Source organism: Rissa tridactyla, chromosome 2 (assembly GCF_028500815.1).
Source record: "Rissa tridactyla isolate bRisTri1 chromosome 2, bRisTri1.patW.cur.20221130, whole genome shotgun sequence".
In the NCBI taxonomy this organism is placed as follows: Eukaryota; Metazoa; Chordata; class Aves; order Charadriiformes; family Laridae; genus Rissa; species Rissa tridactyla.
Window position 1 is genome coordinate 47,102,760 of NC_071467.1, and position 17,553 is coordinate 47,120,312.

At 39.9% G+C, this 17,553-nt stretch overlaps 1 protein-coding gene across 5 annotated transcripts in view; it reads left to right on the plus strand.

Annotated features, from left to right (window-relative positions):
* NOL4 (nucleolar protein 4) overlaps window positions 1–17,553 on the plus strand; it is a 192,449-nt gene that overhangs the window by 47,758 nt on the left and 127,138 nt on the right. For all 5 annotated transcript variants that reach the window (XM_054191579.1, XM_054191577.1, XM_054191578.1 and 2 more), the window contains one exon: window positions 2,688–2,820. In XM_054191579.1, coding sequence (XP_054047554.1) covers window positions 2,688–2,820 — 133 coding nt within the window. The remainder of the gene's footprint in view (window positions 1–2,687; window positions 2,821–17,553) is intronic.

A 17,553-nucleotide genomic window follows, 5' to 3' on the forward strand; every position in this document is an offset into this window, starting at 1 on the left:
TGGATCAGGGTCACCTGCCACATGCTTCGGCAGCCTGAATTTTTAGGTGTAAACTTTCTGGTCTGATGACTGAAATTAGTGTTAAATCAGTTTTTCATCAAAATGAACAAGTGGAGGTGATATGGTGGCATCAGGAAGCACCATTGCTTGGTACCTCCCTGCCCAACTCTAATGTTGCTGTCTATAAAATATTTGTAGCACTGGATTTATGAAGATAAAAGTAATTTTTGATATGTTTTAGTAATAATGTCTTTGCCAGGGCAGAGTGGGCACAAGGAAAGTTCTCAAGATAATCTTTACATCTTTTCTCAAGGCAGAGTTTTGCTAAGAATTTATTTTTTCTTCAGGCTGTACATTTGTTGCACTGAAAACAAAATGGCAACGAAAATAGTGTAGTTCAAAGCAGGAAGATTTTTGGTGCATATATTCAAACTATTTAATGCACTTAAAAAACATGCTTGGGTTTGTAGGAAGGCTCTGTTTCCAAGGTTTCATCAATCATATCTGTATTGTTGTGGAGGCAGTGGAATTCAGATAGGAGTAAACTTGGATCCCACAACTAGCTAGCGTAGTGACTGAAAGCCTCCTAATTCTCTCATCCTCGGTTGATCGTTTTCAAGCTGAGGCCATCGATGAAAGGGAAGCAGACTTCATCTAACAGGAGAACTCATCACTGTGTGAGAATTTATAGCTGTGCTGCAACTGGTACCAGTGGCTCCCAGCTCCTCTCCCCATGCCTCTGTGTCCTGCAGATTTAGATAAATGTTTACACAGTTTGGGGAGAGTTTGAGGTGGAGATATTCCACAGGGTGCTGTAGGCAAACACAGGCTACCCATGTGTGCTGTTTTATGCTTATGCACGCATTGGATAGCCAGAGCTCCCCTTCTGTGAGCCCATACAGATTGCCTAAGCTCAGAATTGGAGAATGTAAGCTGCTGCTTTCTGGTTCCTGCAGGATTCAGTGAGAAATACCACTGTGTCTTAACAGAGGCACAGCTTTCCAGAAGGTCTGGGGGAGTCTGTGTTCTCGTCTTGCTCTTTGAACACACAGTGTGCATTTTCCCTAAACCTCAGAACCATCTTGGTGTGTGCCTCAGCCCTGTCTGTCTGGGCAGGAGGCTGCTGGGCACCACAGTTCTTGTGTGAGGGCAACGTTTGGGTATTTGCTCCTGCTGCTCTTGGGGTGCTCCCACCTTACCTGGGCAAGGCTGACAGGTGCCCACTAGAGAAGCCCTCACTCTTCCATTTAGTTTTTTACAAAACTTTGAGAACAAGGTATGTTTGTTTCATTATTTGTCGTTGTCCTGGTGTGACAGTGCAGAACAGCATCGCCTTGTGTGTTGTCCCACTCTCACTCCTGAATGGCATTTGGCAGTACTTCATCCCAGTTTAAAAAGGGTCATGACTGCAGGGAACTTGCCTTCTGAAAATGAGAGAAACATGCACGCAAGCCGGAAACATCACTGAGACCTAAGAGAAGAGTAGATTTAAGGGGAAGCACTCAGAAAGAAGAAAGCAGCTATATTAGTATCTGTAGAAACCAGTTCACAATGAGTACACAGCCAATCATATTCTAAAGATGGCTCTTTTTCTAGGTCATTTCTGGTGAACAACCCAGAAAAATAGTCAGGATCCTGTCAGTACTGTTTTTGTTTAAAAAAAAAAAATTAGTTGGAAAAGTGTTTTAAAGTGGTCTTTGGGGGATACAAAATTATTTGCCATATTTTTCTCTATGTTCTTTAAAATGCTTTTCTTCATAACAGGAGTAATTATCTCAGAAAAGTTGTTACTGAAGATATATCACCTTAGGCTTGTATTTTGCCTCAGCAGCTTACAGAGCAAGACTTGTGGAGGCTTAATTTTTAATCCATGAGTGGGCGCATGAACTTCAGTGGGACTGAAACAAGTGATGTTAAACATGTATGTGAACATTTGCTGGACTAGGTCCAAAACTGTTTTGCTTTTATAAATGGAGACAAAATATTTGATTGGGACTTTTACTTTTTTCCCTATGCTATCATCCCTAGTAGATGCTCTGTAATTAGACTTTATGGATAAATCATATTAAAGACGTATAAGGCAGAATAAATTTGAAGTGATTCTTATGTGATTATATTACTTTGGTTCACCATTGTCTGTCATTTGAACATGCCCGGAACTTTTATAAGCTTTATCATTTTCATAGATGCTGCTTTAAACTCAATAGCAGAGTAAGGGTGACATCATGTCAAGGGAATTTGCTCATGGATTCTTATCAAGTCAAGTTGCCATTCGGAAATATCTTATTGTGAGTGGTCATCACGTGGTTACTGACATCGCTTGGGAAAGGTAGAGGGTTCAGGCAGGGAATGTGGAGAGCTCTTCTCAACCAAATTTGAATAACAAGGACTTGGTACGGAGTCTCTAGTTATAGCCCTCTTTTGCAAAACACTGTGGAAACAGAGAGTTCAGTAATGGAATATCCTCATAATTGAACAAATCGCATTTGTCAGATTATCATATCACATGAACGCTGTGCTTTCCTTGCTCTTCATGTGCTCTGCTTGTTTGCTTATATACACAAAGATTTAGCATAATTACACTCCACACCAGGTGTGAGTGAAACAAATGGGAACGAGTGGACTGCACATATAATGTGAACAGTGTATGATGTTTTCTGACAGACTCCAAAACTTTCTATTTGCAGGATGAAAGCTCTATAGAAAGTGATGAGTTTGATATGAGTGACTCAACTAGGATGTCAGCTGTGAACTCCGACCTCAGCTCAAATCTGGAAGAGAGAATGCAAAGTCCTCAGAACCTCCAGGGCCAGCAGGATGGTAAGGCTCTCGTTTCGTACAGAAAATGCGGTATTGCCTTGTCTTTTTCCCATTCTGTGCCTTCATTTAGTACCTGCTGTGTCCTTTTCTTCATATTGTGTTTCATTAGGTAATTTGAAATATATGTTCCCTATGTCTCAGCATGAAGAGGATGAAGTTGGGGTTTTTTTTTGCAGGTTAATTTATTTGTTGCTTAGGCAACAGGTGAGTGCTTAGACCACTACATGTTAAGTATTATTATTTTATTATTTTTATATATGTAGCGTGACCATACACAGGCATAAAAAGAAAGGAAACTCAAACCTTTCTGAGGCAAGCCAGAAGGCTGAGAAAGTTGGTTTTACTGGTTGAAATGAGGGAGAGGGGTGTGACAGAAGCATGATCATTTGAGAGCTAGGAATTGGGACGTGATATTCAGAAGAAAGCACGAAAAAGACAAACTCCGATGTGGAAATAGAAGTAAAAGAAGAGAACACAGAACGAGAAGCATTGTAAATTTGAATGTTAATTATTTCTAGGTTAGTTACAACACAAAGCTAATTTGTTGGTGAAAGACACGAAAGTTTTACTTTGCATAGAAGATGCATAGATGTATACTCTTTGATTTCTGCCCTTATTATAGAACAAGTTAAATGGGCCTGTTTTGGATGAGCTTTCTCCTTGGCTATGGAGCTCACAAAAAGCCTGTCTGCTGCAGACTTTCACAGTGGCTCATGAGTGGCATGTGAACGTGCAACACCCAAACTGCAGGTCTATTCTATCACTATTAGAAGTAACACGTCGGTATTCTGTACTTGTTACTCCACAATTTCCTGATCATGTGTGCCAATTCAGAAATGCTTCTTATATTTCTCCTGAACACTAAATATATGGGATTTGACAGTTAAGCTGGATTCTTTCCACTTTATGCATCATGGTCAATTGCTAGCTGGTAAGCTATTTAGGTGAGAATGGGTGTGCTGCATAGTGGCTGATGGAATCTGGTGACGGATAGGACCTTCTGCTGTGTTGCTCTGTGGATGAATAAAGGAGGAGGATGTCTATGATAATTTGGTAGGCCAGATTCTAACTACAGCTGCCTTTTGTCTGAGTGTCCTCCTTGAGTGCAACTTTTGACTTGATTTCTATCTATGTATGTTCACTAAAGGAGCAGTTCTGATGCACAAGATGTAGGGAAAGCCATTGCACTTTCCTGTTGAAATTTGACTTTTCAGGGCTAATATATTATAATAATACTGCTAAGTTAGAGTTTTCAGGGATACTTTGGAAGGTGCCATTTTTATGTATCTGGCTTTCAGTGCAAAACTGTGCTTTAGAGGTTTTTGCTTACCTATATACTCAATCTGTTTCACATGTATAGAGTGTTTCTTAATAGTAATTGTGAGCATGTATATGTCTGAAATAAAAATTATAGCTCAGTACAGTAACCTATGAAGAAATGCATGTCATACATGTCTTAATACCTACCACAACCAGATTCATGTGCCACATCTAATCATATCAGAACATAAGTATGAATGATAAAATGCTGCAAATCTGTCACATGCTATTTAAAATGTATGGGAAGTAAATGCCATGTGGCCTTTGAACTGCAGGTAGTGTGATCTTACAGAATTGCTTTAAATCTCTCAGATTTCCTTCCCTTCCTCCCAGATCATACTTGCTCACCTTCCTAAGGCAGTCCTATTTTTTGCTGCATCTTCTGACTGACGCATCTGCTGATAGAGAGATTTGAAATAGCAGCTCTTCCTGCTTCATAGTTTTCCTGTACTAGCTGTCGTCAGGTAGCAAACCTGAGTGTGGCTAGTTATAGCAGCAACACTGCTTTTTCAGATATGGGAGAAGAGGCTGAAGGAGGAACTGAAAGACTAGAGAAGAAGAGGGGGAAGAAGAATGATAGGAGAGGGCAGGAAGAAAGAAGATTGTGAGAAAATAATGAGCACAGGGATAGAGGGATGGAAGTGGGGACAGGAAGGAGGGAAGACAAAAGGGACCTTAAATGAACTTAGCAGTAAAATCCCTTTTGCCGTCACAGCCTTCACTGTAAAATTTTACAAATTTAATACTTAATTGTAGTGCACACACCCCGAAATCATCACCAAAGCATGAATATGTGTGTCTAAAGTGATTCCTGACCCCTTTCCTCAAACATTCTATATGTCCATGAGAGTTTATGTCAGCCACCGCATTCAATCTACAGATAAAGACACTTGGCATTTGGCTCATCTGAAATGTCTTTGCTGCATTCTGGCAGGTGAAAACATACTGCTGCGTAAGGTTGCCTGTGCACACATGGTTGGGAATGGTGTCTATGGTGGAATGGGACAGCAGACGTCTGCTGCTGCCCCGAGCATGCCCTCATTGGGAGAATGATTTGCTATTGGGAATCATTAGGAAAACTGCTGCCAAGGGTGGATTAGTGACAGCTGCAGTGTACCTAAAGGTGATGTGTTCTATCACTTTGCTTACCTGGCTTTCCATGTGAGGTGAGATGAGAATATTTTGGGAAATCTATTGGGTTTTGTTCCATGGATTTCAATGTATTTGGTACTAGGATATAAACAGAGTCCATGTACCCTGTACCATGTACCCAGTGGCCATGTCAGTGAGGGATAGATGGAGTTCAGTTCAGTTTATCAGAACATAGTGGAATGCTGACACTATATATGTAAAAGGAATAAGATGCTTTCATACCCTCTTCCTTGGGGCTATATTTGCACTGTATTTAGACAGGCACTTGGCTTTGGGACTCCATTGCAGAGCTCGTACTAGAAAATTTGACCTGAGGTTTCTGGTTTCTCAGTGTCTTCCCATCTAGTACTCTGTATTTTCTGTTTCTCATGGTTAAGTTATTTGAACCTAAATAGAATAAAGGCAAATATGAGAGCACCCACATTATCAGCTGAAAGCAATAGACTTCACCCAGAAATGTCATGGTAGGTAGGAAAAATGCTGAGAAGGAGGGCACAGAGAGGGAAGGTGTGTGTTTGCTCGCAGTAGATGGGTGCTGGTACTGCGCAAAAGTTCTGGGCTCTGCAAACGTACAGAGGCTTCATAAGATTCCTTGTATAAAGCATATTAGATTGAAAGGGAACAAGAAATTGAGGAAGAAATGCAAAGCGGGGAGAGTTGGTGAATTGTACCCATAGTACTGAAGTTGCCACAATACTATGAAGGACAGTTTCCACTTTAAATTAGCCTTTGTATGCTTTTAAATAACAGGGCCTTGAGTCACACCTGCTGGTGAATGGCTGAAAATAGCATCCTGAGCACCTGCAGGGCTGCTGCAACTATGGGGGAGGAGTTGGAAAAGAGCTGCTACTCTTCCCTGGGGAGTTAGAAAAGGAAAGCAGCTTTAATTTACAATCAGTTCATTCCCCGGCTGGCAATGGGGTAGGGCTATCTGGTTACCAGTGCCTCAGAGCTGCTTTTCTTAGCAGCCACCTGGATAATAGGGCTGCAAATTGCTGGTGTGTTGCTTTCTCTTTTGCACCCTCTTCCCTTGCTTGCCTCTGTTTTCTTGCTTCCCTGTACATGCTATAACTCCCTTGTCCTAAGCAGGTTCTTTGGAGCAAACCCTGTGTATCACACATCTGCGGACAAAGCTCCTGCTCAGGAGCTGTCTTTAATTCTCCTTTCTCCTAATAATGCACTAGGGACTCTGATGTTGCCGAATCAAACCCTTTTGCCCTTGTCTCAGACCATAGACAGCAGGCAGGCTTTGCAAACTGAGTCAGAAATAAAGGAGCTTGTCTTTTTTTTTTTAATTAGTACTTCTACCTCTACAAAAAAGATTTTTGTAGTAAAAACTGACCTCTAGATGGGTTTGTCAGATGGGCAACAAGAGCTTCTACCCTGAGGGAAATGGGACTCTTGTTGCCTTTGCCTGTTAGCTGAGCCCTGTGTAGAACAGCTGAGTGCGTTTGCTCCTTCGCTGTGGTGGTTCATTAGTTACCAAGATATGAGAGAGGTGTAGGGGAATGCTTTGATTAGAGGAAATTAAGAACATGCACAACTTTAAAAGTAATAAGAGGTATAAATTTTATGTTGAATTTTTTTTGGTTTTCACTATGTGAGCTATCAAGTAAAAATCAGGGATGAGAATTGACTGTAACTTGGTGCAAGATGCAGAATTAATTTATTTTCAGTATTTCTCCCTGTACTGAGGTACACCAAAATGTATAATTGCTTTGTCTGGATTTGGGTGGAAGGACTATGTTCTCTTCAATCTTGTTTTTAGAAAATGATAGTTACGTGTTTATACATATTTATATAGGACTCCCCCTCACAGGCACTGTATGGGGACTGTGCTTATAGCAGCTAGCCATGACAAAATATGTCATGATTCAACCTTTGACAGGGGTTGTGCTATCATCTTGGACATGGAGATTGCTAATAAGCTTTTTCTGGTTGTATTTATTGCAGTTTATTGAAAATTGAGCAATAGTACTGTAACGCAATGGAGGGCTATGCCTTCAGGTAGTTTGTGATCATTTGGATGGTGCCAGTTCTCTTTCCCTGGCATGTTCAAGTTGCCAGGCTTTCCAAAATATAGATGTAGGAGTTGTGGTTGTTCCCATTAACTATTCCCTTCGCTCATTTGGTGTTTGTGATAGATACAAGTATTGTAGCCAGTCATCTAAATACCTGTTTTCTGCATTGACTCTGTAATCCTTACTCAACAGCTTCAGCTGAAACAAGTAACATCAGCTGATTAAGTTGTCAAAATTGTGTATCTGTGCAAGGGTATAGAGTTTGCTATATCCGTGCTTACTGTTGGTTTGTTCTCTCTGAACTGAGTCCAAGCCAAGCATTTAATCAATCTTCCCATTCTCAACTGGTTGCATTGTCATACTTCTTTCTGCGTTTGTCTTTATTCCACTAAAACCTGAACTCCCTGTCTTAAAATATTGACTTTGCTTTTTCCACAAAGTAATTTAAGTGAGTGATTTAAGGTTTGAACACCAACTGCAGGCCACAGTGAAGACAGATTGGTGAAGGAGCATATTGGAGTAAATGATCTCTGCTGTTGCCTATGTTTTGGCTCTGCTCTTGATGTTGAGTAAAGCAACATGAGAGCACGCAATTCCCAGCACTAAATCCATGGTAACCATTTGCAGCTAATTAAGAATTTTCAGTGGAAATGTTATTTTACATTAATTTACAAAATTAATTTACATTAATGAGTATTGTGCCTTTAATTTCTGTTCAAGCACTGAAAGGTTTTACAAATATGTTTGTTTGGTATGTGGTCTGAGTCCACTTGACTTCAGTGAAAGCCCACTAAAAATTAGCTGAAACATTTGTAGAGTTTGGTTCTCTTTTACTTAAAAGCTTGACTTCTTCAGGCTTCAAAGCAAAGCACCTGACATTTCTGTGGTATATGGGATGGAGTGAAATTACTACATGAAGTCACAAAGCTTCAATAAAAATATTAAAAATAAAATAAAAAGCAGTCTGCCAGTTTTCCTCCATGCAACCTCACATACTTTTAAAAGCCTTTTCATTTTGGGGATTTTCTGTGGCTTAACTGGTTTTGTTTGCAATTTGTAGATCCATACTAACACAGCTATAATGCTATAAAAGTTGCTTATTATGCTTATACATTACACAAGACATTGGACACGGAGAGTTAATAAGCATTTTACTCTAAAGCCAAAGGTAATTTTCATTTAATAGTTAGGGTTTGGGCTGATTAAGTATGAAGGAGGTAGCACTATTAGCTTAGAAAGAGTATTGAAAAACAATTGCTACCTTACTTTTGTTTGGTGAAATGGCAGATCATTTGAAATTACATTCAAGGTAGGGCCAGGAGAGCTGACTGAATTCTGTGATATATTCAGACCTGCCAGTCTTGCTCAAGCCAGTGAAACTTGTAAAATTTGGGGCAATAATCCTACTTCTTATGACTAAGGGTGAAACAATACAATAAATACTAGTGTCCTCAAAGAGATCTAAGATACCTGCCTGTCTCATGGCAGTGGAAAACAAGAGATGGGTACAGTAACATCCAAGCATTGCTAACAATACAGTACCTTATGCAGAATCTTTTGTGATCTTGCTCTAATTTCCCCAAAGAGGAAAGCCCATCTGTATGAACAGGTTTTACCTTTCCCCTGTTCTGGGACATAGAGCAGAGACAGCAGAGGCTGAATGAGGGCAACAACCATGTCCCGAAGATGAGGGCCGAGAAAAGCTGGCAAGAGAGTATGAGGAAGGTCTCTGCTTCGGCTGCCTGGCAATCTGTTCTGAGGATAAGCAAAGGTCTCCTGTCTCTGCAGCTGTTGATCTGCCACTCTTGCAAGTAGCAGCTTCATTACTGAATAAAGCAAAAGACATCACAGTCACATATGCATATTTCTGAATAAGTCTATGGGCTTCACTGAAGTGTTATCTTTCAAGTGTCAAAATCACAAAGGTTTCTTTAGATGGGGGTTAGTTATAATATATTTTCTCTATCTGAGAAAATTAGAGTAATCTTCACCTAAACAGAGTTAAAGTGGACCTGAGTGAGTACTAGTATTATTTTGCTTCCATGGAACTATACCTGGAGTGGTTTGGCACATGAGATTTACTTTAAGGTAGTGTTATTTGCACAAAACAATGCATTTAAGAAAGAGGAAAAAAGTACTGAAACAAGAACTGAAGCCAAACAATTGTGGAAATCTAGTTCCACTGGTGTTTTAGCAGCTTCTTTAGAGGTGATACCACATCAGTGCAAAAGGCACGAGTGACACTGTAAGGACTCTTGAGCAGTGTTACAATGTCAGTGATAATGCATTGTACTGAGCCTGAGCAAGAGCTTGAAGCGTTGGTGCAGCAGCGTTAGAAACTTTCAGTCCTTAACATCATTAAGGAAAGCTGTGTGGAATTTTCAGCAAATCAAGTATTCTAACGTACTGGCTGCTGATGAGGCAGCTGGTATGTGCATTGTCATCAGAATACTGAGCTGATATACGAGGCAATTCTATTGTACAATAGATTAAAATCTTCTTTTAACTCTCTGTACAACTCAAATTTGGTAAAAATTAAGCATCAGTGACTCTCCATGGAGAGCACACCTTCCTTCCTCCAGATTAATGTCGTTAAGTGAAGGCATAGCTGAGACCAGAACTTCACTAACTCAGTGGACCTGCCCAATCAAACAAGGGTCTCAAACCAGGATTTGAACATGAGCACCCCTCTCACTGAAGTGTAGCAAATGGATTACTTTTACAGTTGACTCTATTCGTGTGTAGAGTTACTGTATTTCCATTTCCTAGTTGCAAACATCTTGTGAGTCGGCTGTGCTGAATGTCTCCCCTCTGCTCCATTTTACTTCTGTGTGTCTTCTCTCATCTTTTTATAACTTGTGTCTCTCATCTTTTTATAACTTGTGTTCTTTTTTTGACATCTCTTTGTTTGTTTTTTTATCTTATACTGTAATTTGCTTTAGAGACTAAAATGTTATTAAACATGAATTATGCATTGAGCAGACTCTCTGCTAGAGTCTGACTGGTCTGTTGCAACCAGAGAACAATCCTGTTTCCTGCACCACCCTCCCAGCTGCACAACTGTCACTTTCTATTATGCTTGCCTTGAACAATTGAGTGTGGCTTGTAATGACAATAATTGCCTCAAAATTGTTTGTCATGTTTGCCTTGTTAGTAACAAACTACTAACTGTTGGTTACAATCAAGTTCTCAGCTATTATTCCATAATTACATCAGGGAATACTTGCAGCCAATAATAGCGAGAAATTAGAATTATCTTTTCACAAGTAATGCTAAAATGCTTGCAGACCATTCACTCTATTCACAGCCATTCTTTTTTACATCAGCAATCTAGTGGTAAGTGAAGTCTGGCCCTGTATAAACGGCTAGCTGTAGACCTGTATGCTTTTACACCTTCAAAACGGGTCTGCAGGTTGCATCAGTGTTGTACAGGTCCTCCATCAATAGATATTTCACTTTGGCAAGAATACTAACCAACCAAGCTACCTCTTCATTATGCAGGTACTGAAGGGAGCCAATTTGCTTTTGATTTCAGTATGCAAACCCTTGTAGCTAAGCTTAGCAGGATTTCTGAAAGCATTGGTTTGGTTTTCATTGACTTTCTTTGTTGTTTTCCCTTATCTTAGCATCTGTCAGGGTTTTCCCTCCCATTTCTGTGTAGTATCAAAATTAAGCACTCTGGTATAGGGATTTAGTTTTGCTTTCCAGTACAGACGCTTTACCCATTTATCCTTTTGTATGTTCCAGTTGACTTTAGCAGGGGCTATGTGCACAGGTTGCTTTATTTAGTTTGATCTACTTCCTCAGAGTATAGGTAGAGGGTTTTTTTTTTTCATAACTACTGTTAAAATGTATGCTAGGCATTGACTCCACTTTTTTTTTCTAGTATGTTTAATATAGAATAATGTAATAGAGCATTTTTATTTCAGTAAAAGGAATGTAAAACAATGTGCTTTAAAGAAAATTAAATTTAGCCATGAATTCTTCACTGTGTTATATTTTAATTAAGGAAGCTATTAATTTTTTTTTTTTCTGAACAGGAAATTCCCTGGAGACATTGGGCTGTCTTGTGAAAGACTTTTTTTTAATGGAAATTTCTTTAAAGCATTTCTTGTTTGATAAAATATTTGTAAGACTGAATGTTGCTTCGAGTAATGTTGCTTAGAAGTAATTTTTTAACAAAATGTTGCTTAGGAGTAATTTTTTAACAAAATGCAAATACTTTGATTACAAAAAGAGAGTAGTACTTTATCAGCACTGTAGAGTTTTGTAAGATTTTACACATAGGAAGTGGTTACATATATTTTCCTGAGATCTGTGAATCAGTGTTTTCAAATAGTTGATTTAATGTTGCCAAATAGTAACCACATTTGTTATTCTGAGGCAGAGGGACACGCTATCACTTGCGCTTCTTAACAGGATGGAAGAAATGATAGAATCACTCTGAAAAGTTCAGGATAGGCTGAACAATGGTGGTCTCCAAGTATTCATAAATGCTGATAGCCTGGTTATTGGGAGAAGGATCGAAGTGATGCTTTGCAAGTTGACTGGAAACTGAAAGATTACATTTAGCATCAACACAGATTAAAATACAGCCAGGCTCTTTTGCAAGTTTATTTAGCACTTGGTGATGGTTAACAGCTTGGTGGGAGACGTGTGAGGCTCAAGCAGTCTCTCCACTGCTGCATGCCAGGTGGGCACTGACTGGTTGCTGAAGGAGCACCCTTCCAGACAGACGGACAGACAGACAGACTTTAGCAGCTACTCAAATCTTCTCTAGGAAAGGATGTGAAGTAGCACGCTCTATTTAGTTGACTTTGTGGGCTGTACTGGGTGCGATGCTGAGAAACCAACCCAGAACCTCAATTGTAAGGGTTGGTATTATCATTAGAATAAATTCAAGTAAAAGCTAACACAAAGGAAGAATCCAAATTCATGTAACATATAATTTTCAGATGTAGGTGCCCAGAAATGAAGAGAAATTGATGCCTTAGGTCAGCTCCAAGTTTTTCTCCATTTCCATGATATAATAACTCCGTGTCTTACAGCTGGAATGTGGTTTTCCAGCAAAAATATTGCCCTGAGATCAGTATCTACTGCATAAGTTCCTGGTTATGGAGATAGTTGCTTTTTTTCTATCTTAAGTCCTTCCTCAGTGCTTCATTTTCATTGCAAAGTTTTTACAAGCCTGCTTTCTTGTGAAATGAATCAAGGAGTCAGCTTAATGCATCTCCAAGAGAACTAGCTAGGATCCTTGCTATAAACAAACGTTAAACTCGTGTAAAAGGAATAATTACTTCTGATTAGACAGTGGAGTTCAAACCTCTGTGTTTAGCTTTTCGTACTCTGAAACCTGAATTTCACATAAGCGTAGACATTGGCATGGAGATTTAAATGATATCCTAAACCAGAATAAAGCATGCGTTTCACTAGCAGCTTTTAAATAAGGCAACAGTAATAGGTACTTTGGGGCAATAATTGATTAGAAAATTTGATTTTGTGCTTTAAGAAACACTGTGATAAAACCATGATATCAACAGGCTGGTCTAAAGTCTTAGGAGCAATAACTGCTGTTAGGAGACAGAGACAGGGAATAGATTTATTATTTTTTTCTCTGCAAAGAAAACAAAAATAGAGACATGACATTTCAGTTACAGGAAGTTACTGTTCCAAGAAGAACCAAAATATTAAGTGTACTAAAATTTTAATGACTTAATTGACAAAGACATGCAGTGGGTTTGTTACGTCACACTGTTTGTCTCTTGGATGGTTATTCTGAAGGGAGCTGATGCTGCAGCCTGTCAAAGAGAGGATGAAGACTCAGAACTACAAGACTTGAGAACTTTTAATGTGAATCACCTGCACTGGGAGAAATACACCCTCTTCAAGAGGAGGTGGTTACAAATAGTGAGAGGCAGAAAGTAAATGGAAGCAACCAGTGCTGTCAGATCTCTTTTAAGAGGACTCCTTGTATCAATAAATGATCTTTGAATAGTTTACACGTCTGTATACATCTTCTTTACCAAAGAAAGCTGGGATTTTTGTCTCTCTGAAAGCAATTGTTAACTTTTAGAAAATATCCTTCTTAGTTAACTGTCTAAGGACCATATTTTTATGAAAAGTTTCAAAGAACTTTGAGATTTAGGGACTTAGATTTTGGAAATTGTATCCAGCATGATTGTGTCCAAAATATATGGGTGCAATTAAAAGCTTACTACAATCAATGATATAAATTTCTACAAACTCCAGTGGAGACAAGGTTTCACCCTTCATGTTTTCATAATAGGTTCTGGGCAGTTGAACTGATCCTAAAGTAGTTAATGTGGGTGCTGAAATTGCTATTGGTTCTTTAATTAAATCATCAGTCCAGTTTATGCAGAGCTGATAAGCTTTAATTCAGTGAGTTAGCCAAGCTCTGTCTGTGTTCCTGTATCTCCCTGTCTTCTTCCTGCTACATTTCTGTGATTCTGTACTAGTTATGTGTGCTCTCTAGGAACTGTACATTTTAGATTCCTGGATCAGACTATAATCCCTGGTTATTCCTGCATACCTGTAGTCACAGACTTGCAGTTGCACATATTGTTATACCTCCTGCAACTATGCCCTATTTTAATTAAAAGCATGGATGTTTTAAAGCCTGTTAGAAAGGACAAATATTTTTCTGTTCTCTGAATTGGCTACTCAGCAGCATACTTCCATTCATTCCCTGGGAAAAAGGGGCCTAAAATGATTGCCTGCTCAAGAAGGTGGGCAAATGGTGGTGACAGCATTAAAAGGCATGTGGTATGGGTGGATTGTGGATGGTATGGATGGGAAAAGTAAGATGGCAGCCTGGACAAGTTCTGCACAGTGATTTAAGAAAGAGGCTTCCGTGACGATTCTTGAACTTAATTCTATCTGTTGGCATTGTAAAGTGCTGATTTCAATAGAAGCCTACTTAAATGCAGCTTTGCAAAGGAGAGGGCGGACATGGCAAAACGGTAATTTTTTTTCAGAAACAGTTCTTCACAACCTAGGAAACTGTGTACTCTCCTAGCCTTCTAGCCTTTTACAGGCAGCTCCAACACCACCATGGCCATGCAGAAGAACAGGCTCCTTTCAGAAGAGCTTCTACTGCATGGGTAACTGACTTGGATGGGTAGTGGTAGCTTATTAGTCTTTTTTGTTTCTTGGAACCTCTTCCAGTGTACGGCCTAGTTTGAGTAGCCCAGTTGGTGGTCTTTGGGGCAGTTCTGTTCTGTCTATGGGGTTTTTTTTAGGATGGCTTTGATGCACTATAGGATATCTGCAGTTTTTGTAGATGCTTGGTATGAGCCTCTGTGAGTAGAAAAGGATGCTGCGATGTGGCTGCAGTGGGGAGGACAACTGGCGTGTCCTAAATCAGGCACGTGGCACACCAAACTAGCATACTGTAATAGAACAAAAGCCCATTGCTTCTTCGCTGAAGTAGGTTGTAGGACCATGTGTCACCTGGGTGTGAACAGACTGGCTAGTGAGACCTCAAACCTAACTGATCATCAAGTGCACATGTATGATGGAGAGAACAGGTGTTAACAGTACCAATATATAGTGTTTTTTTCTTTGTATACAGATAGCTATTTCGTTTTTAAACTGTTCCTGCCCTGCAGAATTAATTTCTCTGAATAATAATGAGTTTCTTTAAAGACATTCCTGTCTTGTGGGTCAGGAAGAAATCTAGTCTCCCATGCTGTTTGACTCTCTCTTGGGAATACTGCAATTAGCTACACTTTGAACCTGAATGAAAAAATGAGGAGAAAACCACTCTCCTGACTCCTCCATTATTCCTGCTCAGAGTGAAAACTGTCCCCCTTCAGCACCCTTCAAGGCAGGAAAATTTTACTTATTCTGCTTTCCTATGTGAATATGTGGTGGATGCCTTTCCATTTGTTTCTTCCTGACTTTACACGCAGATGTGAACAGAAATCAGTTCTGAGGAAAAATCCAGAGAGTAGAGGGTTAGGAAGGCTGCTTAGGGAGTAGCAGAGGTGGACTTGCCAGCTTGACAAGGTTATTTTTCCAGCAATATTTATTAAAAATAAAGTTAGCATCGAGTTGTATGTTGGCCCTGTTGTATATTTCATTAAACAATATGAAACAAACACAAAACTAATTCAAGTGTACTCTGAGGTATCTATTACTATGAATAGATTTTCTATTTGTATGTTTTATAACCATATTTATATTTCTATTATCAAATATAAATCTCTTTCTATAGTCATCTATTTCTAAGTAAAGTGAAACGATCATTGAAGAGAGGTAGAGACTTATGGCATGGGAATCTGTTATTAAGGAGATGATACATTTTTCTGTGCACTAATTAGAGACAATCATCTCAGAGATTTCAGAAATACCATGAGCCTGAATTTCTAAAGAGGCAATTCTGTGAAGTCTAAATCCAACCAGAGCTGTATATATGCCAATACCTCTTGAAGCTCCGAGGCAAAAGAAGAGTTTGCATCTTTTGCTTTCTTGTTGTTTTGGTGTGGGTGGAAAAGGTTTTGTTTGAATGTGTTTCAAACAAATCACAAGGTGTGTGCCATCTAAGCCAGCTTTTTTTTTCCTGTTCAGTTGGAGCAACAGCAAGAAACAGTGGATGTCAGTTTCTGTAGCTCCTATCAGAATATTACAAGTTATCTGATGGGCAGCAGTAGCTGCAAAAGCTTAGCAGCACATTCTTCTTCCAGGGAAGCAACATAAAAAATAAATTTGGATGGCTGTCTCTTGTAGAAGCAGGTTTCATGTATATGTATATGAAACTTATAGTGAAGTTCTTTCCATCCTTCAAAGTGTTTTCCTGATACAGGACAGTGCCTATCTTAGGGGCTTCCTCTCAGAGGCATTTCCATTGGTGCTTTGCAGGGCAGGTCAGAGTTTGAGTGGAGAACATAAGACTGGTGTGGACTTGACAATTGGTATTGGTGAGTAAATGGTCTCCTGAGGAGTGTTCTTTAGATGATTTCATTCTTAAGCACAATGATTGTCTGCGTCCAAAGAGTTATGGTCAACGTCTTAACGTCCAAGTGGAAGCCAGTAACAAGTAGTGTCCCTCAAGGGCACCAATACTATTTAATATCTTCAGCAATGACATTGAGGGATTGAGTGCACTCTCAGCAAGTTTGCAGCTGACATCAAGCCGGGTGGTGCAGTTGATTTGCTAGAGGGAAGGGATGCCATCCAGAGGGACCTGGACAGGTTTGAGAAGTGAGTGAGTCTGTGCAAGCCTCATGAAGTTCAAGAAGATCAAGTGTAAGGTCTTGTACCTGCGTCAAGACAATTCCCAACATCAATACAGACTGGGGGATGAATGGGGAGTGGAAAAAGACTTGGGGTTACTGGTGGGTGAAAAATTGGGCATGAGTTGACAATGTGTGATGGTAGCCCAGAAAGCCAATTGTATCCTGGGTTGCATGAAAAGAAGCGTGGTCAGCAGGTCGAGGGAAGTGATTCTCCTGCTGTACTCTGCTCTCATGACAACCCACCTGGAGTACTGCGTTCAGGTCTGGCATCCCCAGTACCAGAAAGACATGGACCTTTTGGAGCAGGTCTAGAGGAAGGCCATGAGAATGGCCTGAGGGCTGGAGCACCTCTCCTATGAGGAAAGGCTGAGAGAGCTGGGGTTGTTCAGCCTGGAGAAGAGAAGGCTCTGGGGAGATCTTAATGCAGCCTTTCCATATATAAAGGGAAAGGAATATATTATAGGAAGGAGAGGGACTTTTTTCCAAGGCCTGTAGTGACAAGACAAGGGACAGTGGTTTTAAACTGAAAGAGGTTGAGTTTTCCATTGGATATAAGGAAGACATTTTTCATGATGCAGTTGGTGAGACACAGGTACAGGTTGCCCAGGGAAGTTGTGGATACCCCATCATTGGAAGTATCCAAGATCAGGTTGAATGGGGCTTTGAGCAACCTGATCTAGTGAAAGTTGTCCTTGCCCATGGTTGGACTAGATGACCTCTAAAGGTCGCTTGCAACCCAAACCACCCTATGATTCTGTAATTGTGGTAATCAAAGTGGGAACTCATAGACTCCAGCTTATAAGGCCTGTGTCAAAAAAGAAAGGAGTTTTCTGGCTCATTACAGATGGAAGTTTATTCATTTTTGCTGCCATGGCTGCTTGGGCAGCCAGTAATGTAGCATCTTGAAGGGTCCCAAAATTGAAAAGTGGGTTGAATAATTTAAAGCTGAATGTTCTTTTTACTGAAAGATGATCAGGAGGCAT